We start from the raw sequence: 26,905 nt of genomic DNA, 5'->3' as shown, positions 1-26,905 counted from the left end.
ACTAAATTATAAGAAGATTGTGACCTTAGAATTATTAATTATAGTAATTAAAATAATTCTTATATAATCTATATCATTTTCATAACTATATTTAAAAGGGATATTCTTTATTTGATTTACATCCTTGGTTGTAGATCCGAATATTTGCACTTCAATATGATACCGGATGTGACCCGCGAGGAAATAAATAAGAACAGTGATATCTGACACGATTTTACTGATATAAACAAATGTAAATAGCATATTCTTATATGTGCAAAATGTCACATTTTAACCGGACCGGCAACAGAGGGTGGTTACAATTTGTCAAGCTAGGCACCACTTTTCCTGAATACTCCGTTGTTCGCCATCCTCTTCCCTCCTTCCATTTACCATTTTGAATATGTTTTAGACGGGCTCTACAGAAACAATAACAACGGTCGTAAATTGCGCCCTCCCCATATACACAGTAATATTGTTTGGAGTTTTCGTTGAAAAATTGTGATGTGGCTGCAGTTTTCAACTATATCAATATGAATATACAAATTGTTTCGAAGTTATGTCGTTCGCTCGATTTCAAAATTTTATTTTTAACCAATAAACAAAACTATAGCGGATCTGTCTTTTCATTTGTTTAAGAAAATGAGTATTTTAAATAGCTTTTTTTTATTTATTCCATATTTTAAGATAATCGTAGCTAATTTATATGAAACTAGTTATCTCCCGCGGCTACGCTCGCGTTTATGGGGTTGCCATTTGTTAGTCCAAAACTATGCCTATGTCCTTCTTTGAAGTTCAAGTTTGCTTCACACAAAATCTCATCAAATTCGGTTCATTGGTTTGGACGTTAGAGAACGACATATAGACAGACACAATTACTTTACATTTATAATATTTATAGTAATAATATAGATATAGATTTATGATAAGTAATAGTTACATGACATATTTATATGTGATATATATTTTGAATTATATTTTACCAATTTTCATCCGCGTGTCCGTGTGTAAGGTTTAGATGTACAAATTTGCATTGCTACGAAGAAGCAAAGTTCGACAAAATTTCAATATTGGTTTAGCCGTAAAAGCATGACAGACAGATAAAGTTACTTTCGGATTTAAAATATTAGTAGATATAGATTATCTTAACTTAATTGAAGAGAGAAAATTGTCGGACCGGACATTTGTTAAACAAATGCTGTCCGAAGCATTTGCTTAACATAATATAGTATCTATTAGTATTATACTTGGTGGTAGGGCTTTGTGCAAGCCCGCCTGGGTAGGTACCACCCAGTCATCAGATATTATACCGCTAAACAACAGTACGCAGTATTGTTGTGTTCCGGTTTGAAGGGTGAGTAACCCAGTCTAATTACAGGCACAAGGGACATAGCATCTCAGTTCCCAAGGTTGGTGGCGCATTGACGATTTAAGGAATAGTTAATATTTCTTACAGCGTCATTGTCTATGGGTGATGGTGACCACTTACCATCAGGTGGCCCATACGCTCATCCGCCAACCTATTCCATAATAAAAAACTATTAATTTTTACATACTAGATATTTATAACTAAGTATAGCTACTAGTATACGTACGTATATATCTACCTATTTTATCTTTCATTTTGAGTTATATTTGAATAAACGCATGAAAAAATACGAAGGGCGATCGTAGTTGTTAGATGTGATGTGATATGAGTCGTGAGATCAATACATACAATAAAATATTTGTTTAATTATAAATCACTGTGAATGAGTTTAGTCTATGTATAAACAGTGAAATTACAATTCAAATTTGAATAATGTTTTAGAATGAATAAACGTAAGTAAATGAAATGTAAAATACGTATAAAGAAACATTTTATTAATAGAGTAGCGTGATTCAACGAAATCGATCACAAACACAGTCGCTGAACATCGCATGACAAAAATTCGTAAGGAAGCGTTAAGTTTGCGGCGGGTGGCGTAGAGCGAAACGGGGCGCGGGGTGCAGGGGTCACGGATCAGCTGGGCGGCGGCCATATTGATTCCCGGCCTGTTTGATCGGCGCCCGCCCGCGCGCCGCGCCACCATGGATTAATAGATGAGAACAACTTTTATGATTTCAACTCAAACGGAACGATCCTGTATAGACATACAATTATTTTATATATATTCAAGTGGTTACTAACTCAGTTAATTGATTTAAAAATATATCTCTTACAGTATTTTAACATTTCAATGTTTATTTAACATTCTGTTTTTTCGATGTTATAAATCTAAAAAAACACATAAACTTGAATATATTAATAATCCATCCGTAGAGCATTTTTTTCAAATTTTAGATCAGCATAAATAACGAACATTATTTTTTTGTGTTATGTTTTTTTATCCGTGCGTAGAACGGAACACGTAGCCACTTGAACGTATGGACCGTTTATCAGCCTATTCAGTTTAAATTGTCGAAGCGTAAGTGGCTATCTGGTATAAAAACAATGGACCCCAATGTTACAGCTAGCACACACGACTTCAGCTGCAGTATCAATGTTTCATTTCAAGTAAAACAATGCACTATATTTAAGACTATAGATTTGCCAGCGGTACATAATCGCAACAAAAGCTCGTAGTTTAGAAATGTTGAAACGTCAAATAGAAACAACTGGTACATTTAAGTGGCATACACGGAAACCTTATTGAAACAAAACAACAATACGGTAAACTTAAAAATGACTTTAGCTTACATCGACATTGTTGTCATAAACAAAATAACAACATCAGCCTGTAAATTCCCACTGCTGGGCTAAAGGTCTTCTCTCCCTTTGAGGAGAAGGTTTGGAACATATTCCGCCACGCTGTTCCAATGCGGGTTGGTGGAATACAAATGTGGCAGAATTTCTATGAAATTTGTCACATGCAGGTTTCCTCACGATGTTTTCCTTCGCCGCTGAGCACGAGATGAATTATTGTTGTCATATTTACGATTTATTTAAAACGAACTGTAACTCAATCCCAAATTGTTATACATACAACTATAATTAATCAGCCCCAGAACTAATAGAAGAACGCCAAAGCAACTTTATAAGTTATATTTATTTTCTTATGTACTCAATAATACATTGTAAAATAGAGTAAAGTAACAGCCTGTAAATTTCCCACTGCTGAGCTAAGGCCTCCTCTCCAATTGAGGAGAGGGTTTTGGAATATATTCCACGCAGTTCCATTGCCGGCTGGTGGAATGCAGATGTGGCAGAATTTCGATGAAATTAGACACATACAGGTTTCCTCACGATGTTTTCCTTCTATTTGCTAATAAATAATTTTAGAACGAATATTAACGTAAACACAAGACTTATAGAATTATATAGAATGTAAAATCAAATAATAAATTTCCTCGTTAAAAGATTTGAAGCTTATAATTAAAGCACTGCTGTAATGTGATACACGCGTCCGATTTTTTGTCTCTTTCTTCTGTTTTCCTTAATCTTAACACAAATATTAAGCTGTTAATTTCGGTTAACGCTTCATTATATTTACATATTGATATGTACTCTGAAAATGTATCTGATAACCATTGCATTTCAATACCCCACGTATTGTTCTTGTTAAGAATCAACTAAGGGACTTTTGAGTACATTTATCTATCGAACACTTGAATGGCTCAAGCATTAGTTGTAATACCGGGAAAATAAAACAAAAACTGAAGCGGTGTCAATACTGGAAAATACAAAAGGTTTCGACGTTCATTTTACTACGCATATATCATAAAACAATTCCAAAATACAAATATCATTAGACAATCGAATAGATTTGTCGATGTCAACTAAACAATTTTATTGAAGCAATGTAACAAACCCGCTTTAAAGTTGGTTAAAATAGGATTAAGCAACCGCTGCGGACGCCTAAAGTGGTCGTGTAGTGATTCCATGTAGGAACATCGGCTTTACCGAATATGAAGGCTTAATCCCATTTTTAACGTGAAGTAAGCACTATGTATTATGCGTTATAAGCAAAAACTGTTCATAAAATAACTATTTACAATTTTGCAAGGAAAGGATTTTATTTTCATATTTAGATTACCTAAATCCGCATGCACTTAATTTGGAAAATAAAGAAACAACATACAATATGTTGTACATATATTCCCCATAACTTATTTTTGTAAAATATGTTTTAATACAATTAAATTATTTTAATGGAAGAACAGAATGTTCTGACTCAAGGTGACTCCTACTCTTGACGTAAAGCCTAAAACTTATTACATATATTTTGTTAAAATACTGAATAATTTAATTTATTTTTTATTCCTTAAATGTTAAAAGTTTGTTAAAAGATTGTTCGCACAAATCCGGACAAATTTTCGTGTGATTAACTAATGTTTAGAATTCATCTCGTATTCAGGTAATAAAGGAAAACATTCTGAAGAAACCTTTCATTAGTCAAATAGTATGCCAAATGTTGCCTTTAAAATTGAAAGTTGGAATATGTAATTCTCTGCTTAAGAAACTTGGTGGTAGGGGATTGTACAAGGCCGTCTAAATAGTTATCACTCTTTATTTATTTTACCGCCAAATAGGAATACTTAATATTGTTCTATTCTAGTTTGAAGGTTGGGTAAGCCAGTGTAACTACACACAAATAGGGCATGACATCCTAATTCCCAAGATAGTAATAATTCTTGCAAATAAAGAGGAAAGGTGTACTGCCAAGTGCCAAGTGCCAAGAAGTGAGACATTTATTATTTACTTCACTAAAACTATAATTATTTCGGTGGATCGAATTTACCTTTTCTAAAACGTGATCATAGTTATTATTACATTTGTAAAAATAATTTAAAATTTCCTTTTATTGCTAAACAATTCATTGTACTTATACATATCATGAAACAACTAATCTGTTCTTTTAGATTCATATTTGAAAGTTATGAATGTAACTCAATTTTACAACACAAATTCGAATATTACTAACTTCTTTAAAATCGATACAATTTTATTATACATATAGTTATCATTTATCAATATTTTTATTTTTTTATGACAAAAATACGGTAAATACGGCACACTCAGGGTATATATACCTTTCAAATAAATGGGCATCGAAAAAAGTCATCGAAAATAACATGCTGTCTTTTTTGTTTTTAATCAATATGTAATGTAATGTAATGACTCACCCTAAATCCAGAACAAAGTTGATATTAAGCGATACATAAACAAGGAGTAATAATACCCACTCCAACCTTTTCAAAGAATTATATTATGTGTTAATTAATAAACTAGCTGCAAATTACGAGTTCCAAGTTCAAATTCCAAGTAAAACCTATAAAATATTACTAAACTATTTACAATCCTGTCAGATTTATACCCTACAGAGTCCTACAGGACTATAAAAGAATAATACAGAGTGCATCAGTATTTACGAACATATTTTTCCTCAGTAATATAACAGAAGATATTATCCTACACAGATGCAGGAAAGGTCTCTGTGAGAGTAAGCACCAGGGCCCGAATAAGACAAGGCCATTAGGAATCGGGACATTAAAGTCAGGAATACTTTTATTAGCGGTCAATTACCACTATCGGGAAATCGATATGCCGATTAGCATGTGCCATACAGATAAAGAAAAAATTTGAACTAATTTTGATAGACTTGTAAAGTTTGGAATAGAAAATACAATGTGTGATAGTCGAGATATGAAACGAATAAAAGTTGTCCGCGCGAACGAGGTCGTACATATATAAAGCTCGCGTACAAAGTTGTGCCACATAATGGTAGCCTTGTTAAAAATATAAATGAAAAAAATATATTATATTTTATAAGATATTCGCTTGAATGGTAAGTTCTTCGTAGCCAATAAATAGCGCTCGTAGAAAATACATTTTTGTTAATGGTAATGAGCATTTGTAAATAATTTAACAAATGACGCTTAATTAATCAACACATACATAATACTAATTGATGTTATCCGTAAGCTACTTAAACCGAACATACAATACAGAAAAAGCACAATAGATTTGAATTCTCTGTGTCTGGAATTGTTTGAATACTTTCATGTCCAAAAACTGTTTATAAAAATACATATAAAAATCGCTTAAACAATCAGCGAGCAGACAAAATTACTGCTCTAGAAAGCTGAAATGTGGAACTTAAATCTGTATTATGGCATAACTGTCTACTAAAAAAGTATTTTTGAACATTTAATTTTGAAATTTGCAAATTTGAGCACCGCCGTTGATGCAAAGATAATTTCGGTATATTTTTTTCGGTTCAAAGTTGAGACGAGCAGCAGTTATAACTGTACTTCAGCTGAATCTGTGTTTCATATTTATAAAGAATAATTTGTTTATGATGGAAAACATTCTAAAATCTATTCATGTACAACAGAGAAACTACCAAAACCTTATCAAATCATGGAATACAAAACAACTAGATTTACAAAATATTGAACAAATATCCAAGCTTATAATACACCGTATTTTTCCATAGGTAACAAAAATATCAAACTGCATCAAAACTATTAACAAATGTCAATTTCAACCCATATATGACATTGCAGATTTTTATTCAGATTCCAATCTCTATACAGATTGCGGATGAATTCAACCTCTATTATGTCGAACAAAAAAAAAATAATGAATCGTAGAACTCTGTACCTTTTCCACTATTAATTAAAAACTATTCTAACAAAGGCGCTATCTACTGAAATACAAATTACGATTTGATGTTAACTCTTAATACGACATACTTAATGGGAAATTATTTTACATATGATCGAATTTAATATAATCTTGTTAAATTTTATGTCAAACATACAACAAGAACAAACATATCAAAATATTTATAATACTCAATTATTTTGATTTATTGTCTTTACAAATGTCTTTATATTTTTTTACCTACTATAGTTCTGTGTACTTAGTGTAAGTGACTTCCATTTTGTAATGTGTACAATATGCCTTGATCTAAACAGAATAATTTAAAAAAGGTTTCAAATTTGATTTAAGGCAGTCTGATGAGCAAACGGGCCATCCAATAGAAAGTGGGCAACTCCATCCGTAAACACTGTACAAAGTGTATGAGACCTCAGATTTTATGTCCCTCGTTTCTGTTATTACACTGGTTTACTCACCATTCACTCCTGAACACAGCAATACAAAGCATTGTTATTAAGTAGAAAAAATGATGATAACAGCGGATACGACACTACATCTGTCACATGCAAAGTCCAGCAGCGGTAAATGTTACGACAATAATATAAAGCCAAACTTAGACACAAGACGCTTAGAATACCATAGACTCATTTTCTATATCTTGAATAAAAGATCATAATTCATAAACAATTGACAATGTAAGCCTTGCCAAGTGCGATGCCAACCAAACAGAGGTAATTTTGAAATGTCTCTTGTACACTAACACTGGCTTATGTACACTTTGTACTGGAGCAATGTAAAGCATAGCATAGCAATGCTCAGTATGTCGATCAGTGTGTTTCCACTAGAAGGCGCGAGCTGTATTCTTTAGGCATCCAGCTCAGAAGATATCTAAACTACTATAAATTATTACATATGATCAGTGAAACATGCTCGTTGCTCTTTTAATAAGCTCCGATTATTTATTTAGGGTTATTATTTACATTAAAATTGACTTCTGTCGCTTGAATGAGTATTTAAGTTGAATAAAAGAAAGAAATATCACCTAGAAATTTTTACAAAACCAATTATCGAAATCGTTGAAACGAAGTCACGATCCTTTTATATTGTTAATAAATTCGATTGTCGAATGATGGCTTATTATCGATATCTCTATACAGTTCATGACCGGCCGGACTCTATCCTGCCCTCCCCTTCAGGCCCGCGCTCTCTGCCCCTCCCTGCGCCATGCCGCGTGCACTTGGCGCTTCGCCAGCACAAACACTAATCCGTTGACGTCGTTACATAATTGCTTCGTTTTTGCATGACCATGGAACCTAAGTGCATTAGAAATCCTTACCTCTACCACACTGTCTTATGAAAATTTACTCGTAAATTAAAAAAGAAACTTGACTCTCGGAACAAAAAAAAATCTTTTTTTAAATATGACATATTATTTTATTTTATTAAGAAGCTTAGGATTTAGCCCATATAGCACACGCATGATCTTCTGTCGTAGAACGACAAAACCTATCGAATACTCAAATATTGTTAGTAAAAAAACTTAAATTATAAAATTTAAAAAGCAAATAGGTATATTTATTCACATATTTTGGAACTTAATTGCAATTACCGAGTTCATTAAACACCACAATAATATTAAAAACGTCTCGCTACTGGCCACATAAGTTTATCCGCAGCTCGCGGCCACCGCAGAAAGAGAATATTAATTTCTCGAGCTGCTGACCTTTAATTATGATAAACTTTAGGACGCCCAGCTCACGTTACATACTGCCAGCCAGTGCGCCCAGTTTAAACTTCTCTTAAGCGATTGCTAACGCTTTGAATAAAGCTAAAAGTATGTGGCGGTCGCACTCCAGAAGTTTCAGCCGCTACTTAATACTTTTAAAAAGGGACAATTACGCGACAAATGTCCCTCACAACTTTATCCATTAGGTTAATAACGAACATGAATGAAAAAAAATGTTTTTTTTATGTATTATTATTTTTTATTAGCAGTAATACTCCATTGCTAGACACAGGACTTCTCTAATCTGAGACGGTTCCATTACAGATTTTGTAATATGTGCTCCATCAGATTTCAGTGGGGGCTGGTTTACCTTCACCAGGGGATGAATTATAAATACAAATACACAAAAATTTGAACCCGTCATCTTTAAAAGTTTGTAATTTTTTCCTCGGCTGTAGGATATCCCAATGGTGGGTAAAGTATCCCTTTTTAACTGAAAAAGTATACTGAAGATAATTCCACAACAGTGCTCCAATTTAGTAGGTGAATAATTTTTTTATCCAAGTGTTTGGCGGATACGACATCGGCACAACCTTGGAAACTATAATATTGTATCCCTTGTGCCTAAGCTGACACTGTGTTTCAAAGAAGAACACAACAATACCAAATATTGTTGTGTGGAGATAGAATATCTGGTAAGTGGTTGGTTAGGTTAGGTTACGCAGGTGGGCTTGCACAAAGTACTACCACGAATTCTTTTGCTGATATCTATTCTATCCATTAGATCATCTTGGCGCTTACATAATATATATTTTGAAAATTTATATTATTGAAATTAACAATTTGTGCTAAAATTTTATCCACAAAGCTATTTCGTATTTAAGTATATAATGTGTTATATATATTCTACAGAAAGTATAAAACTACACGTAACCACTAAATGTATTTTTGTATGTAAAAGCAACAGAATTTGTAACGATTGGATGCCAAAGGCTTCACTTTAAATTGGAATATCTAGAAAGAACTAATTATCCTGCGTGTGAAGCCTTTTAAATCTGTATGAGCAATTGCAATGAAGCCGTTTAATTCGTGTCAATATGGAAACCATCCAAAGCATTCTACTAAGTAAGGCTAGGTGATTTCCTCCGGGCTAAAATGCTGCTGCACAGCGTAATTTATGCAGCACATTAATAAACATGAGTAGATAGAGGCATTGACGCAGCCCCGGCGATCCGTCCTTGTGGTCTACGTCAGTCCTACCGCAGCCATTAGAGTTTTTAGCGCCTCGGCTAGATTTAAAGTTAGGAACTGCGACACCTGATTTATTTAAAATCGTAAAAATCATTTTAAAACTTTTCTTTCAACAATATATTGACCGACCTACTGATGGGGTACAGTCGCAGGTTCCACCCTTTCCACAAACCAATTAGAATTATTCATACTTCTATCATAAGCTTTACCTATGACTTGGAGATTGTAGATGTGGCCATGCCACCACAAAAGACGCTAATGGAGCTTATTCGCTACGTCACAGATCTCAGGACAACCTCGGACGAACGAGTTGGTTATGCGGCCTGCCCGCGTTACGCTGCACATCCCCCTCAGCGTTTTCATTTCCGTAACGTGATGCTCGAGCGTGCCGAGATAATGCTTGACCAGCTTTCACCTCCGTATAGAAGGACCGGTCGGTTAATTGGATATCTGCAGCTTGGGCATGAGTGGTATTCTGCGCCACCCGCCCTTTAGCCCAAACACTGCTTTTAAGGGCTTGATATTTAATAAACTTGTCTGACTTTAACGGCTAGTTTAAGCCCAATTTCCCGCAAGCCAAGTACGCGGCTTTCGTCACATTTATTTGGTTACTACCCTTGCTACTACGGTGCTTTAGCCCTAATTCCAGCTCTTATCAACGAGCGGTATGTTATCGGCAAACATCATCAACCACAGAGGCTGGTCCTGGATGCATGCCGAGACAATATCTGGTACTACGTTGAATAGGAACGGGCTAAGAACCGAGCCCTGTTGGACTCCTACAGTCAGTGATCGGGAAAAGCTCAGTATTACCAACAACGGTTAACGAACTAGATGAATTGAAGAGACATACAGGCAAAAGTCTCAAGCACTTCTAAAAATGCCAATTGTAGAGCTCTCCTTTTGTCCAAGTTCTTGTTTTCTTATAGTGCTAATATCTATGCCAAAGGCGGGTACTTTTCGTATGGTAATTTTTTGAAAACCGACTTACGAAAATACTTTACTTTGATTCTTCTATGAAATTAACGTTGTAATTTTATTATAACTAGTTTCCACTAAATGGATGTTATTATTTGATCATAATTACGATAGAAAATTTATGGAAAACATAATTATGAATTATCATACGCATGTTGCGAACATTTTTTACTTACTTACTTACTTTCTACTGGAATTTCCAATTTCAAGCTTATCAATAGCAAACGAGGAGATTTAATTTACGTATTTGTCTGCAATAGTTATGTATAAATTTGACACATCTATAAATTTCTTGTATAATTTATTTCATATTTACAAGCATTACTACATATCCCATTATAGCTTATCCCTTAATCTTATTAATAAAATTGACATTAGCACCGATAGCCGCTCTGCATAGATCACGGGTCGCTATCACACTTTGCCGTCACTCATATTTGATGAAGGTACACTTTACTATCAGCGTTAGAATACAAATTGATATTTTCTCGACTCACCTGATAATAATATATGAAACGAATCAAGGACGACCTAATTTAGTTTATCAGGCCTGAATTTTGTTACACGTAATGTTAAATATCTTTAGCTACGAATTAAAGAATAAGCTAAAAAGAGCAATGAAAAAGAATTTATTTGGTTGTTAGGCACAAATATTCAGTATTGTGGTGTGCCAAACTCTAAGTCAAAGATAATCACAATCAGAAATAGTGTAATTTGCAAAGCGACCAGTTTTAAATACAATTTTTATTTAAATATATATATTAGCACTTACATAGGTTTATAGTTTTTAGAGTTCATAACTCGCAGTTCGTATCTTGGTAGGTCAAAAAATATACTGCTGCAAATACAACTATTAAATAGTGTTATCTAATAATATACCCGTCATTAAACAGTCAATGTCATAGAATGTAATACATAAATTTAAATATTTATGACACTCAAATTAGTTGATCGTAAAATAACTTAAGCATTTCTACATGGATTTTTTTAGGTAACTGATAAATATGCAAAGTAATGGTTTTGTCTCCAATATCTATGTCCTATATTCTGCTTAATTTGCTTAAAGTGTGATGCTAATAAGGAACGGGCGTCAGAGAGGTCAAACATTCCAACTTTCAACTTTGTCCAATTCGAAATGAGCTTTGTTGATTTCACAAACCCTTTATGCACACAAAATTAAAAAACTAATTACCAAAAATAACTTTTATTTTATAAACGTCTAATGAAATTCGTAAAATCATTTTGAAATTTCCTATTTCTCTATTTTCTATTCTCACGTGTATTATTGCATTCATTTCAATGTAATAGGTATTAGATGTGGTTGGGAATTTAGATACTGCAAAAGATAACTAACAAGAAACTCAGTAGTTACTCTTACGCATCATTTAAATAATATAGCAGTATAATGCAATCTAATCTACCTGGTGGAAATCATCAAATACTGACATATACTATTGGTCTTTGAGATTTTTTTATTTTTATCCTGCCAAACATAACCAAGTTTTAATTCAGATACATGTTAATTCACTATTTCGAAATGACGTCTTAAACGCACGTGTAAGGAGTCGATTTGTTAATGAGAACGATAATCTTGGGCGGAAAGATTATGTTTAAATATTAAAGATATTTTTTTTTCTGTGATATAAATGTAGAAAAACATATTTCACGCTATTCTAAGTTTATTTAATGATTTTATTTACAAACTCCTTTAATTTACATTCAATAGAAAACTAATATAGAGATTTTTATCTTCTTGAATTATTAGATGGTATTAAAATATGTTACTTGCAAAGTCATTGAATTTGAATATCTACAATGTCTATGGTATATATAATTAAACCATAATTTTTATTGCATAATTATTAAAAAAGATAACTGTTAAAATTTTATAATATAATTATATTTCAATCTTAGAAGCGCTGGAACCAATGGGTGACCAGCATAGTGTAGTTAGTAAAGAGAGCTGTTTCAGTTGGAGCGTATGACATAAATATTTTAGTTTCAACTATTCCGCCTCTGCCTCGAGAGCCTCTTGAGCTCGCAAACAAGCCAAAAGAGTCTTTTACCCCAGACGAGATACCTCTTCGCTTACTCCATTTTACCTTACAATGCTAATTTATGGACAGTTAATCTTTATTATACACCAACAGTTTATACATTGTACGGCTTTAAGCAGACCTACTAAATGGATTTTATACATTTTCTATATTTTTACTCTAGAAATTACTCGAGATTTTGGCGGTGTTCTGCAATTTGTCTAAAATATTATTAAAAATTGTGACATCTTCATAAGAATAATCATTGGTCTAGTACAAAGACGTATACAAATTCGTTTTAAGGTTATTTTAAAGATAATATATCGTCATATTTTAGAAAATACCCACTTTTATAGCGATTAAAATACACACAGCTATTTCATTATATTCTATTATTATTATATACGGCGAATATATTTTCGGTATTGTTCCATTTACTGTTTTCATGTAAGTGAATCTGGCTTTTTGAGAATAAATTCTTAAACCTTGTAATCTTAAATATACTTAATTTTTATTATTATAAGCAAGAGCCGAAATGATTTATTTATAATACATTTTAATGACGGTCAGGGAAAATGTCATAAAACAATTTCAACATTCATATGGCGATTTATATATATATATCTATTAAATCAAAGAAATATGTATATGTAATACATGGAGAAGTATGCTGTAATCCTTTTAGTTAAAAGGACAGGAGGCCCTTTACGTCAAAGTGTAAAATTTACGGGCGGTATAAATTTTCATTTGTAACAATATTTTTGGACAAATTGTTATCTGCTAGAGTGAATACCTACGTATACTTATTATTCACACTTATATGTTATCTTAGCAACATTAATGAGACAATTTTATAAAATGAAAATGAATGGTAAAAAGCTAAAAATATAGTCTAATCCAAACCAATTTTATAAAAAACCTTGGTATACCTCAAGAGCTTAGAAAAACTTACAGCGCCGAAGCTGAAATGATGTAAAAATACGATGAGCAAACTCAATTGTAATATAAAAGCAAGTCACCAGGTATGAATAAAACACAAGCGAGAATAAAAAAACGAATGTAAGAAATATTCCGACTCAGTTGATTTAGTTGTAAATAAATTTAAATTAACCACTTATTGCAACATATCCGGAAAGATCAAACAATTACGAAACATCTGGAGTATCTACATATTGATTGGATCGTTGACTTATGATTGATGATGATGATACGACTCGTTGGTTCCATTGAGTCGCTATACGACTGCAGATTCCGAAACTCACGGTAGAAATCCCGCATCGGACAAATATTATTCGGCTATGATCAATCCCGGAAAAATCAAACAATTATGAAACATATTCTCGTGATTAAATTCAGAAGCGTAGTAAGTAGCGCTGAATATGTACGTGATATATGACACATATGTCTTTTTTACTAATTTTCACGCATATTTAGCGATTAGAGTCGATATCATCTATCTCTCTCTATCTTCAAATTAATGATCCTTATTGAAATATTTCAAAATATAAATCGGAATACACTAAATCGTGTAATGACAGCTAGAGGAAGCGATCGTTGCTAGACAGGGGCCCTTACTCATTGTCTTCTCACTTCTCGCTCCGGAAAGGAAACGCGTACAACATGCTATTACCGATAGCCAAGAGGTCCGAAGATTGAAACAAGTAAATCTAAATTGATGGTGAATTCAAAACTAGATAAGCACCACCATAATTTGTTGTGTCTCGTCTTGTGATCGACGGCGAATCGAACAAATTATTGGAGAAAATCAGAGTGCTCTAAAGCATCTTAAGGAGAGACGTCTTTGGCCCAATGGTGGTACACTTACAGTGTGTCATTTTATATTACGCTAAAAAGACACAAATACAGGGCGTAATTAATACAATTATCGATTAAAGTTTCCTTTTTTTATTAAACTATCTTTTAATTTTAAAAGGAACTATATCATTATTACTCTCAATGAAGCTCTTTGTTGTTTTTTCTATCGATTCTATATTTAAATGATCATTTTTTTTATTTATTCTAAAAGTTTACATATGTAGCAGAAAAATGTAGGTCACTATGTGAACTCAACTGCGAAAAAGGTATAGAATCGTTTTCAACTTACAGAAAAATCAAATTGTTATTCACCCGTTCAGACTCTTTTTACACCGAATATATTTTTCTGTTATATGTTAATGTTGGTGAATGTTATTTATATAACGATAGTACTGTCACTCGTATATTTTTAACGGTTACCCCATTTACAAATGTACTAAACATTAGGCGAATATAATATATTATATTAATCTTTATATTTCTTCTTCGCTTGTTATTAATGTACGTAAAAAACAATTAAAACACTGTAACAGGATAGCAAAGGCGATTCCATTGGGGTTTCCCTATTAATAAAATCAATTAATAAGTTATACCGATAATAATTGCATTAGAAATATATTTATGTGGGTCGCATAGGTAACTAGGTCAACTACAAGATTAACCACTGCCGGCGACACGGGGACGGTGGTTGTAGGAAACGATCGTTTCTCAGCAGGAAACTTTCCTCCGTGAGGCGCTGTCGCTCCTTCCGGCAAGGGAACGTCAGCGCGCCATAAGCAATTTGCCTATCTTACACTTACACCGGACGAATTGAATTTTATTGGCCCCTGGTGAGGATATTGAAATAATACTACGTATAAAATCTTTATCGATGATACGATAAGAGGTTAGAATTTTCTTTAAATACTTTCCTACCGTTAAATTCATATAATATTCGATGAGCAATACTTTGTCTTCTTTTGGGTCCTCCATACTGGTAAACTTATTAATACTTTTATTTTTCTTCATCTTAACGAGTACAAAAATAATTTAAAGAACTAAATTAATCTATTTTAGCACTAAGAGAGAAACTGAATATTGTTATCCTGAAATTGGACTAATTTTATCTTCAGATCCACGAGTGCTTTCCCATATGTCCATATGCACTTATTTCTCGTTTTTTGCCTTCTAAAACTATTTTGTTACTAACGGTTAGATAAGGGTAGGTAGTGATATTCGATTATCGATGTCTTAGTAAACCGTAAATTCGTTATATTGGCAAACAAGCGAGGTTTGTTTATCATCGCGTGAGCCAAGATGGCTTAGGATGAGGATGGAAACTTTGGACACTCACCAAAGGTCGTGAGTATAAACCTCGCAAGTATCTTCGTGTATTAAAGAATATATTTTAACAATTGTATTACTATTTCGTCATATTAATATTCAAAAGTTCAAAATGTTTTTTTAAGAAAAAAATTACACTCTCTCTCTCTCTTTGCTTATATAATTTTAGGTCAAATATTTAAGGTGTTATTTTTACTTGGTATCCTCTAATCATATATTCTAGTACCAAACAGCAATAATAAGCTGTAATATCTTGTGCCTGCAGTTGACTAGCTTGATGGATCAACCAAGTCAACTGCAGGCACAAGATACATACAAGGGACAAGGGAACTACAGGCCAAGAGAATTAATTTCTCACATAGAAATTATGGCCCGTGCCAACCACTTAACAATGGGCCCATTTTGCGGATATCTTTATGACTTACATAGAAACGGTCTTTTGCAGCTGTTCAATTATCTCAACCCTGATCTCTCTGCCATTAGAGATTTACAATACAGCATTTTTTATGTAATCACCCTCAACTACATATTATAGGTAATTATAGGTTTAACCTTTTAAGATTTTCTATTTCGCTGTTAAATGTTACGACTAATACCATCATGCACCATGCAATACATTTATCAACTGAATAACTATCATTATTTATTTATTTTATTAGGCTTTTATTTGTGCCGACAGGGCACAGATTACTTCGTCAATGTCACTTGCGATGGAGAAGACACAAATTATCATTTTTAAGTTATTGATCTTTGTTTGGTTCGATTCACTGATTTTTACTATAGAGACCAAGGCGTAGTTTTCTGGCGTACTGTCAAATTTTATATATACCAAGACTATAGACAATTTTACTACTTTTTACTAATATGTAATGTTCTTAACGATAACCTGCGAAGTCACAGCGTGGACTATTAAAAGTAGAAAACATTTACCTCAAAACAATGTCTTTCTCAGAAACTAGAACACTTATGGTTTGTACTTTACTCACTTTGCTAACTTACTACGCTTTGAATTATGAAAAATGCGTTACGTAAATGTTTGTTCTGCTCTCAGATTATTTATATGTCTAGATGAGTGTCGCATTACAAAAGCTGGTAGGAAGTGAATGAGAATGGCTGACGATTCGGCTCAGTGGCGCGCCTTGAGAGAGGCCTATGTCCAGCAGTGGAATAATAACAGGCTAATGATGATGATATATGATATGAGTATGCTCCAAACCTTCTCCTCAAAGGGAAAGGAGGCCTTGACCCAGCAGTGGGTGTTTTATAGGCTGTTGTTCTTGTTGTTGTTGTTCTCAGCATTAGATAATCAATTTTTTTTATAAATTTCAAGAATTTAAAACTTTGGCTCATCTTTTATTGTCTTTATTAAGGCAATTTATACATATAAACCATAATAATAAATACTAAATTAGTAGTAATTTAGTATACATGGAATTCAACTAATATTATAACGATTCTCGTTTCAAGCATTTATCTTGCTCTCAGTGATTAAATGTCTCAAATCCTTATCATAGCAGTAATATACAGTGGCATACTTAAGACAGCTAATGATGTAGTGCAGATTTAATGAAGATTTCATGAGAGTTCTTCGGCTGAAAGGTTTGAAACCGTAACTCAACTTCTTTTGTTCCTTTGTTTCGCAGTACCCTAACTTGAAATCTCAACGTGGGCAATATTTACCCATCTTTATGACATTCTATTTTCCTTTTTAATTTTAGCATTTAAGATCGAACGGAAATATTGTGACGTAAATTTATTTATTTTATATGTAATTCCGGCTCTAAGGTTAAACAGTTAGCATGTTTTATTAAACACTGATGCCTCTCCTTCTGAAATTACTCATTGGGCTTTCGAAAGAAGAAAACAGCATGACAGCAAGACAGCTTAACTGATAACCAATAGGTGATATTTAAGGATTTAACATTTATAAGTATAACTGTAAAGTCTTAAACTATAAAATTAGTCGCTTTGTCACAGCATATACATACGTTTTACAAGTTCAGACATCGAGTGGAATGAAATAATTAAAGAAAACATTAAACTATTTTTAACAAGAAAATATCTTTTTGGAAAAAGCCCTTTTATGTATATTTGAATTTTTATTGGGTCCAAATTTCGGCTAAACTGAACTCAATAGAAAATAATCTTTAAAATCGTTTCTCATGTTGCTGGCTTATAATTATGACGGATATCAAAATCAAAATAAACTTTATTCAAGTAGGCTTTTACAAACACTTCTCAATCGTCATTTAACAATTAAGTGAAGCTACCATATAATAAATACATAAATAAAATAATGTAACATTATGGCTTAATTTCATGCAAATAAAAATTAAAAATAATAGTTACTAATCATGTATAAAAAATGACCGCATGGAATTATGTTAGAAAGATAGTGATTTCCCTTTGAATCTCAATTCCGATGCTCTGGGTAAAAAGTGAATCTGCCCTAGTTTCACCAGTTGAGGCAATAAGCGAGGCGAGGTGTTCTTTTAAAATGAAGGTTTTGCACTATTACAATGTAACCTTTAAAATCGACGAATGTACATAGTAAATGTTTTATTTACCCTGAATAAAATTACGTAACTGTTCTACCACTACTATGAGCCTTTTATGAGGTTTTTTTCTGTCAAAAAAGAAAATGAAAAACATAGTTTAAAATCGTCGATTATATCAATGAACATACAATAAATAATTAGCCCTATTTGCTTCGTTAGGAAATCGGCTAACAATTACGACCCAAGAGTATCATGAAGGTCCTATACAAAAGTGTATAAATTCGAATACTCAATTCGAATTATAAGATAATAATCGAACAGTAAAATAAATAACAAATATACACCACGAATAAGAAAATAAAAGTGATATTTAAAGATTTCTGTACCGAAATACCTACGTCTTGCAGACATTGTAGCGACAAATTAAAGTTGACAAAATTCTAACTCCAAAATACTGAGGAAGGTGAAATCATTGCGACGCACAGGGGTAGGGCGCATGTGTGAAAGACACGCATGCGCACAACTACTTAACCTCAATCCAAGCCGTGTTTTTGAATGAAAGTTCCAACACTGCCAGATCATCCAGAGAGATGGATATGACATTCACCCAAAATAAGATGTAGATGTTATTAAATTATTATTTATAAGAGTACTTACTTACTTTACTTACTGAACATGAATTGCACGGCGCGAAGTGATATTTTTAAATCACTACATCATATTATATTTTGATCCTATTATCGCAATTAAATATATTGTTAAAACATTACGATTGAGAATAAACTATCAATAATTTAAAATGAAAACAGGTTGCAAGGTATACGATTACTTAATATGTTCTTTTCGAAATTCGACGCAGGTACTGGCAACACTGAATTTCATTGAATACCGACGACCGTACTTTGCTTTCAGAACTCAACGACGTATCCACTGTTATTCAATCTCTGTGAAGCTCATTGATTGGTTCTCGCTAAACATATTTTTTGTATATTTAACTAAATAATACAGGAACTGATATGTGATTAAATACATCATATTTATAAACACAACTTTAAATATACTCCAATTAGGTAAAATAATACGCTGACCGGTGAAATAATCGGGTTAATTTTTTTGGTTTATAATTTTCCCTACTATGGATAATATTATATTCTATAGACAAAATATAGGTATTATAGATAATATCGTTGAATGAAAGATAAAACTATAATTTAGTAATTATGGAAATTAATTAACTATAATAGAAATAAAATATAAAATTAAAACGTAGTTAAAGCCAGTCTCGACAGATAAAACCCATACATCAGTTATTCTGCCAAACATCAATACATTACTTACGGTTGCAAAATTTAGCCCGTTGAGAAATGAGCCAATGGAATGGTATATATTTCATCAATGACCAATCACAACATCATGTGACCAGTGTCCTTATGTTCTATATTCAAAAAGATGAATTATAATCTGTACAAAATATAATTGGATTAGACTTCGCCTCTAGATTGGGACCAAAAAATGGGACGAGTTATCACTGTTAAATTCTTTTAGAGAGCCTGGATTTGGCGATTTGTTACAAGACGATAGCTATAGCTGATGATTCTTATATCAAAACCGGACAAGCATCACTGAATTCACCATACCAGGATTTAATTAGTGACAATAGCCACCAAGCCGTATAGGAGCAGCGTGTTGGAGTAAGCTCAGAAACCTCTCCTCAAACGGAAGAGTAGGCACAACAGTGAGAAATTAACAGGCTGCTTACTTTAATGGTATTTCATCTTGACCATTAGATGACCATGTTTAACAGACCTGAAAGTTAATTTTTCTACAAGATACGACACTTCGTTAATTTAATAATAAATTGACTTGAGCCCGTAATCGTCGGCAATTCATGTGTTTTAGTGACTTGGCTATCTCGGCTATCTTAGGAAAATAATTAAAAGCATATTTCTTAAAACAGCTGAGCTAATGAGCCGGCAAACGGTTGAAAGCTTTCTGACGTCTGAAACGCAGCCTGCAGGTGATCAGTTTGAATAGGAAATGGTTATTGACACGCAGACGAGCTATAAACGTGCAGGGTCAACGGCCTATTCTATATTATCTGTTAAAAAATAATAATATTGCATTATGGTATCCAAATAGTGCCTTCGATCATTTTTAATTATTTGTTCTGGTTAAGTGCCTGCTTTTTGAACTATATCACTTTAAATAAAAATAACTTATAACCATATGCCTTTTCGGGTCACATCATGTGTTTTAAGTAGGGATAAATTAATTGTAGGTAAAACAACAGTCACTAAAAATTGGTCATATAGCTACAAGCTCGGACAGATACAACCATCAAATAATCTAGCGCCAAACAGCAGTATGCTCAGTATTGTTGTGTTCCTGTTCGAAGGGATAAGCCAGTGTAACTACATGCACATAAAACTTTGGTTCCCAAGGTTGGTGTACATTGGCGATGTAAGGATTGGTATATATATGTTACAGCCACATTTTCATGGGGTGGTTAGCACAAAAAATATAATGAATCGGAGTGTAGAGCAGAGCAGATAGCATTGTTATAAATATATTCGTGTGTAATTGAGATGCAATAGCGGAAGTTTGCTTTATATTATTGGTATATCTACAGAACCTTTTGCGCGTGACCCCGCGTGCGCGTTTTTATATAATAATGTATGAATAAGATTTCTTTTTTTTTAATACAGACTAATGATGTGCTGTAGAAAACAAAACCCGATAAATGACAAAACACAAATTGTGTTTTTGTTAACATTTTTTTATCAGAATAACATGATGAGCAAGTTAATTTTAATAACAATTACCTCATTTTCTCTCATTCCACGAGATAATCGTGAAGTGATTCGACAGTTGGTCAGATCTCTAACTGGTTGTATCAGATAGCAATTTTATCGGACTTTAAGATTAAGTATATATTTTTTTAATTATGTTACATTTTTTTATGTTTAAGGTTACTGACATAAACACCACTAAGCAAACTAAGAAATAACAGGCTATGGTTAAATCTTTAAAGTATTAAATATTAACAAAAGGATAACAATAAGTTTAGAATTATATGAATTATAATACACTACAGCCACAGCTATAGGAAATGGAATGATTTTTTTTATCTCGAAACTTAACAAAATATGTGATGTGTGATAATGAATGCTTAAGACATGCCAGGCGCATGTCTTAAGCATTCATATTTTGTTTAACTATGGAAAAACTATGATTGATATATTTATTTTTACGCTGCTAAAACCCTCGTAAGTCTAAAGAGCAGACAGCGACAGAACTAAGCATTTGTAAAACAGTAAAAGTAATATAAAGTAGATTTATGAAAAAAAAAGTTTGTTTTGAAAACCTAACTCATATAAACGCAAGTGCAACATTTCTACAAATCCAATGTAATCGAATTAGTTGAAAAAATTTCAATTAAAATATAATTTTATAACGACACAATAACAAATTCTATATTTTATTACTGTAATTTTGTTAGTAAAATATTCAAAGATTGGATAAAGTTTTAAAAGTCATTCTAAAAATATAGATTTCGGAATGTGTAACTTAGCTGTAGAATTCAAAAAACACAAAAGTTTATTTTGACGTTTTATTACTCCCATAATTGTAGTAGTATTTTTGTATTTCGTTAAATCTGTTTTCATTCATTGCATTTTTTACTATCTGTCAAAATTTCACTTTTCTAGGACAAATGGGTTTAGGTAGAGCGTTGAATGAACGATCTGAAATTTTTAGCTTAAAATAAAGTTAAAATGATTTTTCGCGGTTATTTTGCTATAATGAAGTTTTTCAGTGTAACGTTTTCTTGGATATTTTCTTTTTTTTTTAATACAACTATATGGAGATAAAACATTTAAATTAGAGTTTACTAATACTAATTAGAGTTAGAGACTTTCGATTACAATTCAAATAAAGTTATACATTGTTTCCAACTATTTACTTATTTAATCTTGTTTCAAATACTTCAGGAAGTAGAAAGACATAATTAAAAGGCCCAAAAAGTTAGGCCCAAAAGATTAAATCTATTGACAATGTACCGTTTATAAAATCAATTAATAAAAACAAAAGTGAAGCTAAGTGAATCCCAATTTTATTTGTAGTTATAATATGGCACTACAACGCCGTTTCGCATTCGAAGTATACTAAGGGAAATATAAATATACTAAGGAATATTTTTATTTTCATAATACCCTCATTTTCAATATATGATCGTATATATATGTATGTTAAGATTTAATATTACATCAAATAAGTTGAATTTGACAAATTATTGGTCCATACTAATATTGTTTCATGTTATTAGGTTATTTTTCTGATTATCTGCATTACAAATATGACTTATTTCAAAATTTTGTAGATTATTTGTCATATATCTCAACAGTGCCAATAATTGGATTTGCCACCCCTTACTTTTCGATGAAAAAGGCGCGGCTACCAAATCATATGTAACAATAGTAACTGAGATTGAATCTATGATTGTCGTATGTAGCATGATGTGACAAAACTTGGCTGTATAATTATATTACACAAAAATTAAAAAAAAAAAACGTGTCCCTAACATGATTATAAACTCATATATTATCTGTATTTTGTAAGTGTCAAATGCAACATATTAAAATTCTTATAACCTTCAATATATGTATTTAAATTTTTGTATTGTCTATTTCATTTAAATAAAGAACAATCTTTTATCGCCTTTGATTTTTTTTGTTAATATTTTGTTGCGCTAACATACATATAAGTATGTAGCGCCTGTTATTGAAACTAATATGTACAATATTAATATAATTTATAGTATTAATATATTGAGACCGAAAAGTTTTCATTAAATAAATAACATGGGGTCTGCGGAAACTGCTTTCACATTCCTTACACCTTCCCCAGTACCTGACGATTATGTAACTCATAAGTAGAACATTTTCAGCTTGTATAAAATTTATTTTTAGTAAAATGGGATAGCGCTGTTTCAATATCTGTAGGTATTTACTATTTATATCGATACATGGTAGTTCCGATGCATTATAAGGTTAGTCATTTAAGTGTTTTTTTTATTTAGCTAGCGATTAGATTAAGTTGTGTTTAAACAAATACATGTCTTATACAAGTTGTCAAGCTATTCAATGGAATACTTGTTTTCGGACCCCAATTAACATTATTTTTGAAGGTTTATAGTAGGAATATTGACATATAACATAATTTACAGTATGTTTAAGTTAAGGTGTTTGAAAACCAAATCATGAAACTATACTACTGCCTAAAACAATTTGTATGTACATGAGGATTTTTATGCATAGTTTGGTTTAGTTCGATACAAACAGCATCATTACCGTGTAAGTAAGGTTAAGCAGCGTGACTTGCCCAAATGGATCGATACACGCATATCAATATTCGTCAAGAGCATTGAGGCGAATCTCGCGTGTGTCTTATCTTATCTATCTTTTGTAATCCTTTCAAAGAGTATTTCTTAACTTCTTACTTATCTCGAGTAATGGTTCCAAGTCTCACTCTACTGGTTGACTGAAATGGTGAAATATAACTCAATGATGCCGATGTTGTTTGATCACTTCACTCATGAGGATACAAATTCTTCAACTACTTCCAAAGAAGTTCATGTTATGACCACTCACCTGGCACTCATTACACGTGTGTACGGAATAGGACTGGTCGCAGTCATAGCGTTGGAGGATGGTGGCGAAATCGCAGTGCACGCGCGCGACCATCGCATCGAGGGCGAGGAGGTCGCGCAGCGTGCGCTCGCAGCGCTCCCCGCCGGCGAGCACGTCGGCGCGCGCGCTGCGGTCGAGCGCGGAGGCGGGCGAGCGCTCGCAGCAGGCGCGCAGCCGCAGCTCGGCCAGGCGGCGCGCTCTCGCTCCGGCCCCCAGCGTGCACAGCGGCTGCACGTCGCGCCCCGCCAGCGTCTCGGCGCCGCCGCCGCCGCACGCCGCGTGCCCGTCGCCGCACTCGGCGCTCGCGCCCTCCTCCTCCAGATCGCACGCGCTCAGCCAGGGGTTGAGGCGCGCGAGCGGACTCACGGCCAGGCCCGCGGCCGCCATCAGCAGCAGCAGCAGCAGCGGCGGCGCTCGCATGGCGGGGGCGGCGCCGCTAGCGGGGGCCGGCCCGCCGGGCGCGGCGCTGCCTCATACCGCATCGCGCATGGCGACCTACTCGCGCGGCCCGGGCCGCGGGGCCGCCGCGCGGGGTGGGCGCGCCGCCATGTCGCTCGCTCGCCGCTCGACTGACTCCCCCCGGGCGCGCATCGATCGCCCCGCGCCCCGCGCCCGCTGCGCGCGCCCCTACAGCCTCCGTATTCGTTATGTAACATGCGCGCGCAACACATACCCCGTCCGCCCTCCGCCCCTGATTCAGATGAAACTGCCCTCTCGTGGCATATCGCTCTGATTTTGTTGACATCGCCGCCCGCCCTACCGTGATATTTACGTTATGAAGGATCAACGAATGTCGAAGCGGATTTGTTTTGTACGTGAAATCACAGATGGCGCTGTTATACTTATTCTGATACTTTACATTTACACTAAGTTGAAATTTAATTTATAGTTATTTTTTTAGAATTTATTATTTAACCTGTTTATTTGAAATCTAATGACATATTTCGTTGTTAAAATTGACCTATTTCTCGCCCGGAATGGCTCCCGATGAGGACCTCTCAACCGTCAAATTTTATATACTCACTTAGAATACTTTAGTTTTAAAAATCATTTCTAACGAATAATTTATGTTTTCTCTTATTATCTATTGCATGTTATTGTAAAGAAAAATATAAATATCAAATATTCAGGTTAGTAGGTGGATACAATTTGAATTCGTACATTTTATTTTAGGATATATGACCTTTAAAATTGTAATACAATCAGAGGCGGCGTAAGACGTGGGCGACGTGGGCCATCGCCCACGGCCTCACATTTAAAGGGGCCACGGGCCCTCCCTCTAAGGAGTCTCCAAATTTAAGGGTAAGCCGATGATTCTTTTATATTTTAAGTGGATTTCTAGGGGCCCAAAATGTGCTTGTTCACAACATTTTCGATATTGCCTCGCCTCTGAATTCGAGATATAATTATATTAGAATACATTTTAATAAACAGAATTTTGAGAACATAGCACGGACGTATGTACTCATACTCCTCTTGGGGTATTGTCTTCAACTGCGTATATTGTAGGTACTATAAACAGCAAGTATGTGCAAAAATACAGGTGCGCTCACAAACAGGTCCGATTGGAGGAAAATGCGACATAGCCGGCATGAGATCAGGCGCAAAGTAAACAGCTTTACATGCTTACCAAGCAATAGGAATGCAATACAGTCAAATCGTAAGTCGACGCTACTACTGAAAATTCACGGAGAAAACCCGTCCATCATTTCGAAGGCACTGGGAAAGCGGTGCATTTTCACTGAAACCTGAGACGTGTGTCTATGAATATCCATCAGATGAAAAGTGCAGAAAAAATTTGACTGTAAACTCAATATCCTGCGAAATCCCTAACAATGCTGGCAAATTCTGGATCAACAACCCTTGAGTACACGACTAGGTTGCGCAGAGAGTCATCGCAATCATTGCATTATCAAAGTAATTTACTTAATAGATGAAGGCCTAGAAGTTTAAATTACTAAAGCTCTTCGTATTGCGATTAATCGTAAGTGATAAAATTAGCTAATCAAAAATTAATAGTATAGAAGTTGTTCACTACCTAAAACTTGAATAAATCTTTATCAAATCATTGAGTCGTCAGATGATCAAGGTAATACTGACGGATAAGTATTCCCATATAAACTCCCTATTAATATTGAAAACCTGATATAAGTATCTTATTTAGAAGTCTGCTCAAATATATTTCACTACATGAAACACTCATTCTCATATGTAAACATTTTTTACCTGATGGTAAGTGGTCACCATCACCCATAGACAATGACGCCGTAAGAAATAATAACTAATCCTTACATCGTCTATGCGCCACCAACCTTGGGAACTAAGTTGTTATATCCCTCGTGCCTTTAGCTACTCAGTATTGTTGTTTGGCGGTAGAATAACTGATGAGTAGGTGGTATCTATATACACGGGCTTGCACAAAGCCCTACCACCAATGAAATCAAGAATGTTTATATTTTCTCATAGACAATTTACATATTCTTGCATGAATAACATATTACTAACTAGTGATAAGTTATATTCATCTAATTACGAAAAGGACTCTAAATATGTACGCAATCATAGATGAGTGTGGTCATGTCTCAGATACTTTAAGACGACCAGTGTATAACTGTAGTATCACCGTCAAATAAAAACAACATACATCAGTAACAGCCTGAAAGTATCCCAATCTTGGGCTAAGGTCTCCTCTCTATTTGAGAAGTTTTGGTGCATATTGCACCTAAACGCTTCAATGCGGGTTGCTAGATTGAAGCAATACCTCAGATAAATTAATATGTGCTCAATAATCAATCGAGAGCATATTTTTTGTCATCCATTACTAATAGAAAGTAACATTTTTTTTTCATCCATCTTGTATGTATATTAAAACGTTTTTGAAATAAATTTATTACGCTGGATTTATTCTGAACCCTAAATTTCATTAAGGGGCTTTTGTTACCGTTCAACAGCCGGTTTGCTGCCATCAAATTAACTTGAGAATTGCA

At 33.9% G+C, this 26,905-nt stretch overlaps 1 protein-coding gene across 1 annotated transcript in view; it reads right to left on the bottom strand.

The window, feature by feature from the left end:
* LOC124536080 overlaps nt 1-24,454 on the bottom strand; it is a 69,846-nt gene extending 45,392 nt beyond the window's left edge. The window contains exon 1 of the mRNA XM_047112518.1: nt 23,880-24,454. Within this exon, the coding sequence (XP_046968474.1) occupies nt 23,880-24,338 (459 nt within the window). The 5' untranslated portion in view covers nt 24,339-24,454. The remainder of the gene's footprint in view (nt 1-23,879) is intronic.
* Nucleotides 24,455-26,905: the final 2,451 nt, after the last annotated feature.

This window comes from Vanessa cardui, chromosome 2, assembly GCF_905220365.1.
Source record: "Vanessa cardui chromosome 2, ilVanCard2.1, whole genome shotgun sequence".
Classification (NCBI taxonomy): domain Eukaryota; kingdom Metazoa; phylum Arthropoda; class Insecta; order Lepidoptera; family Nymphalidae; genus Vanessa; species Vanessa cardui.
This window is presented reverse-complemented; position numbering and strand designations above follow the sequence as displayed.